Genomic DNA, 14,612 nt, shown 5'->3' with positions numbered 1-14,612 from the left:
AACACAACAGTTATAAGTAAAGGTAACATACTACTTATATTTTATTTAATTTCTGTCAATATCCTCCTAAATCCTACACACTGGACCTTTAAGATACAGAGACACATATCACAAAATGTTTGTCAGAGATAAAATATATACATTATTTTACTGGTTGTAGGGGGCTTCTCAACTACCACGTTATTTCCACTAACTTTCACTTGTCCTTTATCAGAGGGATCTTTCATTTTGTTCTGTACTTGCTTGAACTTTCCTGGAATTCAAGGGTGTAGCTACCACTGGGGACAAGGGGATGACACATCCTCATCACTTCTCAAAATCCGTCTTTTGTAGTTTCAGTTTGGTTTTCTTATTAAAGCGCTCTGAACAGTGATCTCCTACGTGGAAAATGCAGAGAAGATAAACAATTAAAATGTCAGTACGCTCATCTGAGTTGCCTTCAGATACCACCATGTGCTCACTGCAACAATCTTTAAAGTTGTAGTAAATGCTTTGTGGACATTTTTTCACCCTGCGGTTTGCCACTCAGGCTACATACAGTCTGCCTTATCTTATTGGTAAAGGTTGTTGGGGCTGTATTTAGCGTGAGAAAAAGATTGAAGGCACTGCCAACCTCTGCATGATTCTTAGAGATGAAAAACAGTAACAGTAAACGGTAAGGCAGCTCTTTGTAGATAAGATGCAAATACAGCATCAGGTCTCTAGCAAGGCAACTGCATATCATTTTAAGTGGAGATAATGCATTAAAAACTGATTTATATAGCAGTTTCAGTTTTGTTATACTATCATTATTCTAGGAAGCACAGAATAATCACATTTTTTTAACTGCTACCAAACGTGCACCTTTGCTTCAGTTGCATATCTTATGTTATCCTCTAACTGCTGCACACCAGCTTGGGCTCTACAGAAGTACTACTTGTGATGTGGTTAAATCAAGGTCGGCGTTTGGGGAGAGTGTGACATCATCTCGCTCATGGGAGATGGTGTAGAGATGATAGTTGCTAATTTTAGTGATATATCCTCACTTCTGGTTCTTCCCAGGTCTGTTTTAAGAGCGGTTACAGTGACGACGAGATCGAAGAGCCCTCGCGACTTTAAACCACTCCCTCCACCTGCCCCGCCCCCCTCGCCGCTGAACTTCACCACAAACTCCAACCGAGCGCAAATCTTAGGAACTCAGTGAATGTTGACCTGTATTTATGAGCTGTATTAAAAGTGTATTATAATTAAAGAAAAAAGTATGAGTTTAAAGATTTTGTACATTTGTACTTGAATTTATGTCTAGATGTATATTTTCACTAAAGGTTGTATTGTACAAAAAGCCATAAAAGTACCACTTGAATGCATACATTACATTTTTATTTCCTTTTTATTTTCTTTTGGAATGAGTATGGATAATGTGTATTGGGGAGTTTTTTTTAAGAAGCACAGTACCAGTAGTTTTGTTTTTATTTTCTCAATGTAGCATAAGGCCTTTTTTTTGTTTTTATATGTGCTGTATGTTTGTCATTGATTTGGTGACGTGTTGTTAGCACATCAGATCCACCCGGTTCTCAAAGTAACCCTTAGCCTCTGCACCCCTCTAGGCTCAGGTAGATCTAAACGAACCGCATAAATCCAAATGATATAGGGGAAAATAAATCCAGTCTAACAGAGCTGTGTTGATGCCATGCTGCTTAAGCCTTCCCATATGTTTACCACATCTCCACTTGCCCCTTTGATTCAAGTTTGGGAGTGATAATCCACACCCTTCCCTCAGCCCAGCCAGGCAGGTTGCACTGGACTGGACAGCATGTGTAGTAAACCGTCTTCTAGGTGCCTGTAATGACTCAATTCTAGCAGAGATGGCATGGATTTATTTCTGACAATCTTTTAGTCAGCATGTGCAACGGTTAGTATATTTTAAGGAACTACTACAAAAGCATTTCTGGGTAATACAAGGCCTGATAATTACCGCTCCTGGACCTCTCTGAAAATCTCTCATGAGCTGCAGAAGGCTCAGATCAACAATGTCAGAGTGTGTTTCCTTTTGGGAGCACAGCTGTTAAAGGGATGGTTCTGATATTTTGAAGTGGGGTTGTATAGGGTATTTATCCTTAGACAGTATATTACTTACAGTAGATGTCAGTCGGTGTGCCCCCAGTTTGGAGAAGCAGGCTGGAGTCCAACACAGAAGCAAAGCAATCTATTGCTGTGGAGGTGTCTGCAACAAAACTTATCTTAGCCACCTAAAGAGAGATTTCTAACCGCAAAACGAAGCTCTCTTCAAAGCCAGACTCCATTGAGAAAAACAACGATTTAATATTGCTGAACACAGGAGCTGCTGATCTACTGCTGCCTCAATCAGGTGGTTTGTTTGTGTTATTGTGTGACTTTGGTGAATCCGAGCTAACCTGTTTAAACACCAAAATCGCACAATAACCCAAACTAACTAAGTGATCGAAGCAGCGGTAAACAAGTAGCTCCCATATTCAGTGAGCTAAAATGACTGTTTTTGTCAGTGGAGTCTGGTGGCTTTGACAGGAGCATAGATGGGGAACTGAATTTGTTAACGGCTTGTCCGTTGGACTGGGCTATCTGACAAAAAAGGTGAAGCAGTTTAAAATACTCTCAATATAATGTACACTTAAACTAATGTCAATTTTTTTAGGTGAGACTTTTTTTAGGTTGCTAAAATACCTTTTTGTTGCTGACCCCAATCCACAGCAGTGCCCTGCATAGCTTCTACTGTTAATGGTTAATAGTAAGAACCCCATACAACCCCACTTCAAAGAATCTGAACTATCCCTTTTAAGTAAATGTCTGTTACATTTTTCACTCAGGCAAAACACTTTTTTTTATCTTTATTCCTCATCCTTTTTTCTTTTGTTGTGCTACCTGGCTTTTCTTTGCTTTGTTTTTCCTGACGTCTCCAGTAAAGAAATCCTTCCCCCTGAAATACCCTAGTAATTTGCCACCCCTATTTTTTAGTGTACCAGAAAGTTGACCGAAGAATGAGTTGGAACACAGAGACAGACGATGAGGATGATGATGGCACTGTATCAGAGATCTGACCTGCAGCTGACAAGGGCTTCATCTAGATAACAAATTGCCATTGCATTAAACTAGCTTCCATTGATTCAGCTGTCAGCAGCTATTAGCCTCTGCGCTGAGTCAAGATACAGCCTGCTTTGGCCTCTGTGCCTGTTGATCATAGATAGCACGATGCCTGTTGGCCACATATCCTGCTAGTAGATCTCCAGTTAGATCCAGTGGCTTTAGCTGTGTGTGTACTAGATTAAAATAACATTTCTTAATAGCACCCGCCTTTAACAATCCCAATGAAATCCTGTATGTTGTTCTATCGTAGGAATGATGTGAGACAGTAGTGTGTTGACAGGGAGGAACATGGGAAAAATGTTTATTAGTATCCTGCCTGCAGAGCTACCATCATCTGTATGTGTGTACAGGAACACTTGCAGAACCACAGCTGTTTTGCACTTTTGTTTCATCATAGAAGAAATGTTTCCTTCCAAGTTACTCAAACTATGTACAAATGCATTTTCTGTACATTTTCCAACATGTTCTGATTGTTTGGCATTTTTCAGGCATTTGATGCCTTTTTTTGCTTTTGAATTTTGTTTTTGAGGCAGTTGCTGTTTACTCCCCACCACCTGTTTTAATGCTGTGAATACCCAATCTGAACATGTTAGCTTTGTGTGTGTGCGTGTGTATTACATTGTATGCAAATGCAGCTTTTGTTCAATCTAATGCATTGAAGTACAACAATACAATAGTTAGAAGTCATGTAGGGACTTGGATGTCACTCAGTTGGATTTCAAACCATTCAAGACTGCTTACATTTGAAATGGTACGCATATAATTCCCCATCTGGTTAACTAATTTGGAGAGTTGGCTTGTTCTAAAAAAAATGTCCCCTGTTGCACATTCCATTATCAAAAATTAGGAATCGAATGCATCTGTTGCTGGCTTGTCACTTGAGTTTCTGAGTGTCTTTGTCTTTTTTTAATTTTATTTTGTTTTATTTTTTTTTTTTGCTCTCAGGCACATTTTAAAGCTGATTTTTCTTGCCTATGTAGATTTTAGCCTTTTCGCTCTTTAGCCTCAAAAACCTTGTAAATGATGTATTTCTAACATGTAACTAAGCTCTAACACACATTCACTCACTCTCACAGGGAAATGAAACTGTGTTTGCCACCCATGCCTCTGTCATTGTTTGAACTTTACTATTATACCATCCATATAGCAGTAAAGAAATTCTGTTTAGTTTCATTGCACTATGGTGTGTTTTGACAATGACTATAGGAAGTGTCTTTAACTTTTTTGCCAATGATACCAAAAGCAACATTAAGTAAAGCGAACTTGTCTTGTTATCGGAATAATTTACTAAAGAAAGACTCACAGCCTTTATTGTATGTGCCAATTACCGATCTAAGTTCTGACATCCCGCCTTTTTTCAACCTCTTTATCATTCCGTCCATTCTGAGAGAAATTCCTTCACATAAAGGAACTTTAAACAGCTCAACAGTTTTGAATGTCCGCACTAAGTGCATTGTAATGCCTGTTTTAAAAAAAATACATATGTTTTATTACTCAAGCATGTATCGGTTTGTAATACTTCAGGTTCCTTGTATATGTAAATGATGACCTTCTAGTGCCAACATATCTCACTGGTATCTGAGGACAACTTTATAAATGGCAAGGTGACCAGCTGAGTTGGCCCCGTTTGAATTCAGGACATGCATTCCTCCTTTCCTCGATGGCGAGCCTGTCCCTGAAAACTGGGATGGCACTCACCAGCAACGTTTAGTTTCTTGATGTCACTTCAGTTTTGGGATAACCACCGATAAATGCCTGGAGGTTCACCAGGGTTTCACACTCTTCTGTCCAGATATGTCAGATAAGTGATATTTTCGAGGAAGGGAGGAATGACAAATGCATTATTGGCATTCAGATGGGGCCTGGGACTTCTTGATTTTTCTTCTTTTTTTGTATCTGTACAGTCATGTTGTTCAACCACTGCAGTCATTGTTAATTCTTGTACAAGTTGTATCACTGGTTGTTGTACCATATCTGACATTTGTAATTATGAAATAATACACTGCCATTTGTATAAAAATACTTGTGTCTTGACTTATTTGTGTCGTATGTTGATATATTTTTTATGAATAAATACGCACAAACAGAAAAAAAAATAGGAAATAAAAAATAGTGTCATGCGGTAAGACCTGTGCTACATCCAAGCCACAATATGAATCTGCACTGCTGGTATTACAGGCTATTTCCTCCAGGTAAGACTTTAATACAGCCTTCCTTTCATTCCTTCCAGTCATTGCATTAGAAAATATTCCTTTCAACGTTTTAGATTTCTTTCTGTTGTTTGATTGTCTTTTCTTCATTAAAGCTACCGTTGCTAACTTACATTAGAATAACTTTTGTCATTTTGGCTCAAACTGTCACTAAATCCAGACAGTAGTGCATGAGACAGATAATCTGTGGAAAAACAATCATGTTCTTTCTCTTCCTTGTGGTGCTTCTAATGGCATTTTCTAGAATCCACCACACCTGAATGAAAACAACCAATCAGAGCCGAGGAGTCTCAGTTGCAGCAGTCAATCAAAACTGCTCATGAACTGCAGTCACACTGTCAAACCCGCACTGATCAAATATGAGTACAGATCTTGTTACTGCATTTCCTTTTTCTCACCTCAAATGTTTTCAGAAACATTTTAGAGTACTGTTTAGCTACTGATTAGCCCTATCCCCCCTGCGGCTTGCCCAAAATGCAGCAGTAAGACTCAGTGGTACCAGGAAGAGAGGCCATGTCACACCGGTACTGGCCTCTCTTCACTGGTTACCTGTGAAGTACCAATCTGGAAATCCATCGGTAAAAAAAAAAAAAAAAAAAATTTCTTCCTACAATGTAGATTGCAGAATCTGTCTTGAGAGATTAGTGAAGTACTGAATTGATTTCAAAATTATTTTATTTGTTTTTAAAGTGCTGCATGGACACACAGCTGCTTACATCTCTGAACTGCTTATCCCCTATTCCACCTCCCGACCCCTCAGATCTGGTGACCAATCACTGCCCTCCATTTCACGTTAAAAACTAAAGGTGATTGAGCATTTTCAGTTGTTGGTCCTAAAGTGTGGAATAATCTCCCACTTACAGTTTGACCTTCCCCCTCTACCTTTCTTAAGACCCATCTCTTTTCTTTAGCCTTTAATTATCACTAGGAGGAACACTGCTTAACACGTGTATTTTCACTGTTTTATTTTGTTGCTTGTGCAGTTATTGTATGCTCTTATTAATTGTACTTACACTCTCCTATTAATGGCGGTTTTGTTTGATCATTCCTGTGTTTTTTTTATTTCTTTCTGAAGCACTTTGGTCAATATTTGTTGTTTTTAAATGGACTCTCAAAGCAAAACTGACTTGACTAAAATGAGAAAGTTTGCTCCTGACAATGGGCGGTGCATTGTTGACTGTTTCCAACATGGCTCTGGGCCACAAAATACCATTAGTAGCACTACAAGGAGGCAGAGGAACACATTTTTTTTCACATATTATCTGTTTCGTGTACTACTGTCAAATTATAGTGACAACAAATATGGCATTACCATCTACAGCTTTAATTATCTTCCACTTAGTCAGGGGTTTAACCTCAGTAATATAATTGTCCATGTGAGGATGAGAGCTAGATAAGTTAGATTTCCATGCATGTGTTTTTATTCCTTGCTTTTGATACATAGGAAGCTCTATTAGCCTCCTCACTGACACACCGCCCACTCATATATCCTTGCACACGGATAAAAGCCCCAGCTACAGCATGTGTGTCGCTCAAATATGTTATTACAATCTGGATTACAGCGGTCCCGTGACAGCAACAATAACAACAAAAGGAAAAAAAAACCTTAGTCACTCATTGGCTTCTTCTCAAGTCACTCATCATATAGTCGCAGTCTGATTGGCCGCTGACGTTTCACCCCTCCCCTTTCTGTGCAACTGTCACATATGCCACTTCCTGGTGTGATTGTCGGGGGATCGCAACGCTGCATCAAAGATGGCTTATTATCAACCAACATTTTGTCCATTTAGGAATAATATTGTGAAAGAATAAGAGATATCTTGCACGAAGAGAAGGCGGAGAGCCGGTGGTAGCTGTCGCGAGCAGTGTTAACACTCTCGTCGCACTACGCACCGCTTGCTCTCTCCGTGCGCTAACTTGTCCCCACTGTGCTAGCTAGTTAGCTCACATAGTAAATATTAGCTAGCCTAGCTACCGTTAGCTTCCTTACTGTTGATTGCTAAAATGGCCACCATGGAGAAATTGATGAAGGCCTTTGAGTCTCTGAAGTCATTCCAGCAGCAACAGGGACCACCAACCGCCGAGGAGCTTGTCCAGAGGCAGTAAGTGGATTGTTTTGTCTTACGGAGATTGCATAGCAAGCTAACAGCTAGACAGGTAGCTTAGCTCGCGAGCTAACGTTGGTGCCTGTCAGGTAACGACACCAAGGGTTAATAGCTAGCCTGAAGCCAGTTACGCCAACATGCAAGCCAGTAACCAGACCTATTATTGAAACTTCTCCGCTATCTATCTACTTGTTGCCAGCTGTTGCACCAATGCTTAGCGAGGATTTGCTGCCTGACATTATCTGAGTGCCAGCAATGGAGATTTTTGGGGTCAGGCTAGCTGAATGATAGCTAACACAGAAGGCATCCGCTAATTGATGCCCACGCACCTGCTCAAAGGGTCAGGGATCACTTAAATGACTCACAGTCTGCTTAACAAGTTGATCTCGGTGGACCAATTCTGTTTGCAATGTAAATGTTAAATTTGAGTGTAACATGGTGCAGTTAATTGTACAGGAGGGCAGATGTAACTTCTGCCGATGACCTGGTGCATTAATACGGCAGCCTCCTGGAGTGACGTCACTTACGCCTGTCCATCGCACCCCATCCTGATCAATAGAGCCAGAGGTGCTGTAGTGACTGGGGGTGTGCTCCAGAAAGCAGGTTTTGTTAGTGAACCCTGAGATGAGGGAAACTCTGGGTCTTTGAGTTACAGAAAGAGAGGTAACTGAAACTCTGGGTTAGTTACTGTGGTCACTGACTCTGGGAAGCTCACCTGCTGCCAGGTTTTCTAAACAAACCCTGAGTTTCTGTCTGTCTCCTCCCTCTAACAGAGCTAAACACACTGTTTCATTTCTTTATTGATTCAGTCATATCAAAGCATGGATCAAAGCACATTATTTAAGTGAGGTTTACTGTATGTCTGAATCAAAATTTTGGTTCGGTATCAGCTTGTTATCCAGACTATCTAAAGAAACATTTATGCCCTGCCAATCAGTTCTTTGATCAACGGTTTTTACCCTGATTCAGATATAACGCAGCATCAAGTCACCCTTATTTCAGAATCACACGTCTGCATGTCCTATTTTTACAGAGCTAGAGCACTTCCACTAAAATGTTTATTGCACATTATGTGTCATCTCAGTTTAGATTTTAAGAATTGGCACGATGGTTTAGACTCTTATGATCAATGAATAATAATCCCCATGATGTGACTGGGAACATAATTCCTCTAATATTTGAGATAAGGCTATGTTAATATTTCTGAGAGAACTGCATGGTGGTGCTGCTGCAATATGTGAGCGTGTGAGGTTTTTTTTTAATAGGCTGCATATAGTCTGAACAACAGCTTTTGAATGAAAATGTCTGGGGGTACTACATTTGTTGATATAGCTGAGTGCTCTACTGTAGCTTATTTCTCTACTCCAGTGCAAATCCCCAACCAACCACATTATTACTGGATCCGGTTACAATCATGTCTCAAGGCCTTTGTCCTTGATTTATGTTTTTTAAATCTTCAACTCTATTTTCCATCTTCAGTTGCTGGCCCCTGTGTTTTATGTCCGTCAGACTAAAGCTGAACAAATAGATTTAAAATGTTGGCTAATATAGACTATAACCTAAATGATGAATGAATGGACAACCTTGAATGAAACTTCATGGTGCTAATTTAGTACACTATTACCCTGACTTAGGCTCTTTAAAAAAAGATAAATGTGCACAGTCCACATACAGGTCTTCAAATATATCATAGATTTATCAAAATAGACCTTTTTTATGGCAGACATTTTAATATGTACTAGTAGGAATAGCACAGGTGTATTTAATAACATTAATGATAGCTGCATTCCTCTTAGGTGAAGCCCGGGTATTGTGCATGCTGGCTCACTGCAATAGCTTACTGGGGCACTTAATGGAACTGAGCCATTAGTAATGTTATAAGTTTGGTCTGTTTTTTTTTCTACTATGACAAGTCAAAATGTATGCTGTGAAAAGGTCCACCCTGCCGAGCTCCAGCGGCGTAGTTTGCCATCCCAGTTATTGTTATCTGTACAGTTTACCTGTTGCAATGGTGGATTGTAGTATCTTGTAGAGCTCCATTGATGATGGCTTTTTTTCATTCACCGCGCACAAGCTTAACAGATTGAACATATTCAGAGTTGATTAAACTGACCCTGATCCCGAAAACTCAGTGTTTTCCACCTCAGGGTTCATCAACTCAGAGTTCAGGATTGGACTCAGATTTTGATAAACCTGCTTTCTGAAATGGACCCTTAGTTTTTGTTTTGCCTCTGCTCAAAGAACCAAGCCTTTTCATTCAAGAAACACATGCCAGACACCTTCCATAATGACAGTATCATCTTTTCCATCTTTTCAAATATATTATTCACCTTAGTCAGTAATTTCATCTGCCAAGTTTCAAAATGGTTTGGTGTTAGTACCGCACCATCAGATTTATCTGGCTCATCTTGCAGTCCAGCAGTGCCCAAAAATGTCTGTTTTCACCTGTTGTCAGCAATACACTCCCCAGAATGGTTTCTCCTTTATGATTACTATACAGTATAACCAATTTATAAAGGTAATATACTGTAGCTAGACAGTTTACACTGCCATAAACAATCATACTTTTGATGTATTAAATGAATATCAACTTCTAGTCCATGCAACATCTCAAAGCTATTATCCTGGATAGAATTAAATCTTGAAACTCAATATGTTTAAATCTGATGAGCCAATAAGGACTTAACTCAGGGGAAAGCCAAGTCTCTGCAATCATGCTTTGAGCTTCTGCAGTCGCTGGAAAGCAGCTGCGGTGCCTGGCTCCAAAAACTGCAGCTGCTTAGCTCTCACATGATTATCATTCTCTCTGATGCCACAGAAAATCATGAGCAAGTCAAACGAAATCATAACTGGCATGCATGTTGTTATGATTGCAGATGTTAATTATGGTGTGGGCCTGGCTCATCTCTAGGGAGTCTACCATATTAACAACATGCACTGTTATGTTTGCGTGATGGGTGTAGTGTTTGGAAGGTTCACACAAGGAGGTCACCATTTTTTATCAGTTGTGTAGCCATAGAGAACATTGCTACATATTTTTACATGACGTAATGTAAAACAGCAGCTACGTTGAATAAGCTGCACAGTTAGTATTAGGCTACTCTTTAAGCTCTACGTCCTGTACTTGTTATACACAACATTATGGTGTTTATAAATGGCATCACTAATGGTGTAAATGATGGAATATATATGCAGTCTTCCAGCTATGTAGAGAGTGTGATTTACCCAGTTAGAGAGCAGGGTTTATGCTGCTCTGTCACTGCTGCTGATATATGCTTTATAATTAGATGCAGAGTAAATCAGTCTGAAATTGTGGTCTTGTGAGTTTCCACTTAAGTGGCTTGCCAGTTTTGTTATGGACATTTCTCCCTTTAATTCAAGGGATGCTTAGATTTGACTGGAGTTTGAATGTACACTGTGGTTCCTTTTATGTCTGCACAGGGATTTCTTTGGTTGTTGTCTTTTCAGTGATACCTACAGAATTGGCCAGCGTTGCAGTGTTTTATGGGTGGGGTGGTACTGACGTGTTACATTCAGTATTCCATCAGCAATAAATTTAATTGTAATTCTGATTCATGTTTAGAGATATAATGACTTCCAGGAGTTTAATTTCTTGGAGGTACTTTCTCAGTCTGGACCCAATTCTTCTGTCCAATCTTTCTCCTCCTCTGCCTCTATCGCTTCTTGTCTTTTGCGGACTCTTGTTTTTTATTTGTCCCTTTTCTCATCCTCGCCATCTTTTCTCTTTCACAGGAAAAAAGAACAGGCTACCACAAAGAAGGATAGGGTCACCCACTGCCTGACAATATGTGAAAACATAGTGGCTCAATCTCTGAGGTAGGCCTTCCTGAATGAACTTTAGAGAGTGTGTGACAACACTGACCTAAGTTTAATATTTGCCAGTTTGAGTCAGATTGCATTGAGAGGTTATGACATTTTACCCCCTCTGATTTCATGATAGTTTTGAGTGTTTCATGTGTGAACAATTCAGAAAAGTGTTTTTTACATATACAAACAATGTATGTTGAAAGTCGATAGTCTGTGTGTGTAATGACATTTGCCTCACCTTTCCTCTCTATGGTCCTGGGAGCAGAACATCTCCAGAGTTTCAGAAACTGCTGGGCATCGCCATGGAGATGTTCCTGCTCTGCAGCGATGACAGCGAATCAGATGTCCGGATGGTAGCCGATGAGTGCCTGAACAAAATCATCAAAGTGAGCAGGATCCCGCACTGCTTTCTTTTCTCCTATTTTCAACTTTGACTACGTTTACATGCACAACTTATTCTGTTTTTTGCCCTTATTCTGGAGCCTTTCTCTTTCATTCCTTAAACCACCTTCTTGAAAAGGTCAGCGATGAAATATTTGCGCATGTCCAAAAACATCAATGTTGATATCAAAGTTTTTCATAATGTTTAAAAGGAGGTGTGTTTCTTCCTCCCACCCAAAATGTGTGATTTTAAATGAGTATGCATGTCAACCCCAAAGCCTTTCAAACTGTTGGCTAGTTGGTTGCACAATGCATTCATGACAAAACACAGGCCTGACCATAAACAAGCCAGAGACCGTGTGTTGCAAACTGTGGTAAAAAGCTGAGACGCATATTCCAAATGTGTTGTATACATGTCCAAAGAATGCTCCTAAAACCTGAATAATATTTGCATATCCCACATGTCTTAATCAGCAAATGCTTAATTTGGAAAAAGGCCTGATGGACGTATCCAAATGGAATATGCTGCTTATATGACTAGGACAGTATGTTGATCATCAATTAATTTTCTGTTAGCACCCAATGAGGACTCAGTACACTTACAGAATAATTAGCCTTGGTTTGGAGAATAATTTTTGATATTTATTTTCAGGCACTGATGGACTCCAACCTACCTAGGCTGCAGCTGGAGCTATACAAAGAAATTAAAAAGGTATGAAGTATATGTTTGTGCTGTGAGTTGTTTTTTTATGCCACAGTGTTATCCTCAGACCAATGACAAATGTTTGACATTTGTTTCATGTAAAGTGCGAAAATGAAAACACCTTGTGTGCTGAGTGACATTAATGATTTTTGGGCATCTCTGTAGAACGGTGCCTCTCGGAGTCTGAGGGCGGCTTTGTGGAGGTTTGCTGAGCTCGCTCACCTCATCAGACCACAGAAATGCAGGTATGCACACACAATGCCTGAAAATGACCTTTTTGCTTACACGATGCCAAACTCAGAGGGAAAATCCCACCTGAAGATTAGCAAATTTTGGTGTACATTGCAAACGTACTAACTAGTTGGTTAAGGCCCTGTCTACACATATACAGATATTTTTGTAAATTCATATTGTCCTCACATTTGGCCTCTCATCTACATGCAAATAGAGTTTTAGGTTACTAAAACAGCTATTTTTTAAAAAAAAAAATCCCTTTTGTTGTTAGAGGAAGAAACATCACTGTCTAACACACTTTGAAAAGGGTGTTTCGCTGCTTTGTTCTATTTGCATTCTTATCCTTCCCTCCATCTTTGTGGTCCAGACCCTACCTGGTCAACCTGTTGCCATGCCTCAGCCGAATCACCAAGCGACAGGAGGAGACAGTACAGGAGACTCTGGCTGCTGCAATGCCCAAGATCATGGCCGCCTTGGGACACTTCGCCAATGATGGCGAGATCAAGGTATCCAGACAAAGCAAAAATGTTGAAAGTGTTGATAATGGAAATTGAATTTTTGCTTTCAATTGCTTCATCTGTTGTCTTTTAGAATTTAATACCGTGTTTCTGTACCCATGCCTACATTTAATTTTAAAGGCTTGCTTCCTACCGGCAATGTCAAAACGCTGTCATTTTAAAATGTTTTAGATGTAACTAATTTAACAGAAATTACTGCCAAAAACTGGACACCATGTGCACGAGGACATATGCCTGTCTGTACATCCTGAAAGCTTGAATTCATAGTAGTCCAACCATCTTTGTCCCAGGTGCTGCTGAAGTCATTCGTGGCCAACCTGAAGTCCAGCTCCCCCACCATCAGACGGACAGCAGCCAGCTCAGCCGTCAGCGTGTGCCAACACTCCAGACGCACCAGCTACTTCTACACCTGGCTCCTTAATGTGCTGCTGGGTAAGACACACAAAGGCACACACTCATAGAAATACTCAAGACATTCACTTTCTCACCTGCCTAGTTTTAAATTAATTAGTTTTAATTAATTACATTTGTGAGCTATTTTAGTATTGAACTGCTTTTAGCTATACAGCACTGCAGCTACAGACATTCAAATAGGACAAATAAACACACATCCTGACCTTCTGTGCTAAGATAAGATAAAGCTTTATTTATCCAGAGGCAAATTGCTGTGCAGCAGCTGCAATACACAGTTGAATGAGAGCAAATACAAAGAGTGCAAATATAAAACAGTATGGTGCAAATCCAGAATACATACAATATATATCCTTTTCTAGGTCTTCTGGTTCCAGTGGATGAGGAGCACCCCAGCCACCTAATTCTGGGTGTGCTGTTAACCCTTCGCTACCTGATGCCTCTGCTGCAGCAGCAAGTCAACACCACCAGCCTCAAAGGAAGCTTTGGAGTCATGAGGAAGGAGGCTGATGTACAGCCAACACCTGAACAACTGCTACAGGTAGAGAGTGGAGAGTGACTGTGTGGATGTCTGTGTTTGTATGTTAAGTATCAAGGTCTGGCTAAATTTCACATTTGTGTGTCTCAAGGTGTACGAGCTGACCTTACACTACACACAGCACTGGGATCACAATGTAGTCACGGCGGCTCTGGAGCTCCTGCAGCAGATGTTCAGGACTCCCCCGCCAGAGCTGCTGCATATGCTCATCACCGCAGGCAGCATCGCACGCGGCACTGTATTCCGCCAGGACACCGAGAGCCGTGCACGCTCCGGTAGCATCCTCGAGCTCATTGGTAAACACATAAATCAGTCGGGACTGTGTTCATAAAGCTTGTTATCTCCTTTGTACAATGTAGTGTCGGCTCTGCAGTGTTTTACATAGTCGCAAGGCACTTGGGATGTCTCGGCTTCAGGTAGCTTTTAATTCATTAACCCTTGCTGATTTTGCCAGGTAATAATTACTCAATCAAACTGTGTTTTTGCTCTGCTCTAGTTCCTGCTTTGGTCTGTGTTCGCAACTTTTTTCTTTGCTTGCTAACTCTTTCCCTGTTGTCTGTAAATAATCGTTCGGTTTCCTATGAG

The 14,612-nt window shown here is 40.3% G+C and overlaps 2 protein-coding genes across 7 annotated transcripts in view; both read left to right on the top strand.

The window, feature by feature from the left end:
- grk4 (G protein-coupled receptor kinase 4) overlaps positions 1–5,119 on the top strand; it is a 62,638-nt gene extending 57,519 nt beyond the window's left edge. For both annotated transcript variants that reach the window (XM_050044886.1, XM_050044887.1), the window contains exon 16: positions 1,042–5,119. In XM_050044886.1, coding sequence (XP_049900843.1) covers positions 1,042–1,098 — 57 coding nt within the window. In that variant the 3' untranslated portion in view covers positions 1,099–5,119. The remainder of the gene's footprint in view (positions 1–1,041) is intronic.
- A 1,905-nt stretch (positions 5,120–7,024) lies between these two features.
- Positions 7,025–14,612, top strand: part of htt (huntingtin) — a 40,101-nt gene continuing 32,513 nt past the window's right edge. For all 5 annotated transcript variants that reach the window (XM_050044875.1, XM_050044873.1, XM_050044874.1 and 2 more), the window contains exons 1-9: positions 7,025–7,411; positions 11,168–11,251; positions 11,508–11,628; positions 12,276–12,335; positions 12,492–12,571; positions 12,928–13,066; positions 13,369–13,510; positions 13,852–14,030; positions 14,119–14,323. In XM_050044875.1, the coding sequence (XP_049900832.1) occupies positions 7,314–7,411; positions 11,168–11,251; positions 11,508–11,628; positions 12,276–12,335; positions 12,492–12,571; positions 12,928–13,066; positions 13,369–13,510; positions 13,852–14,030; positions 14,119–14,323 (1,108 nt within the window). In that variant the 5' untranslated portion in view covers positions 7,025–7,313. The remainder of the gene's footprint in view (positions 7,412–11,167; positions 11,252–11,507; positions 11,629–12,275; positions 12,336–12,491; positions 12,572–12,927; positions 13,067–13,368; positions 13,511–13,851; positions 14,031–14,118; positions 14,324–14,612) is intronic.

The sequence above is a fragment of the Epinephelus moara genome, chromosome 5 (assembly GCF_006386435.1).
Source record: "Epinephelus moara isolate mb chromosome 5, YSFRI_EMoa_1.0, whole genome shotgun sequence".
Lineage (NCBI taxonomy): Eukaryota > Metazoa > Chordata > Actinopteri > Perciformes > Serranidae > Epinephelus > Epinephelus moara.
The sequence above is the reverse complement of the archived record's forward strand: the minus strand, read 5'-3'. Positions and strand labels throughout refer to the sequence as shown.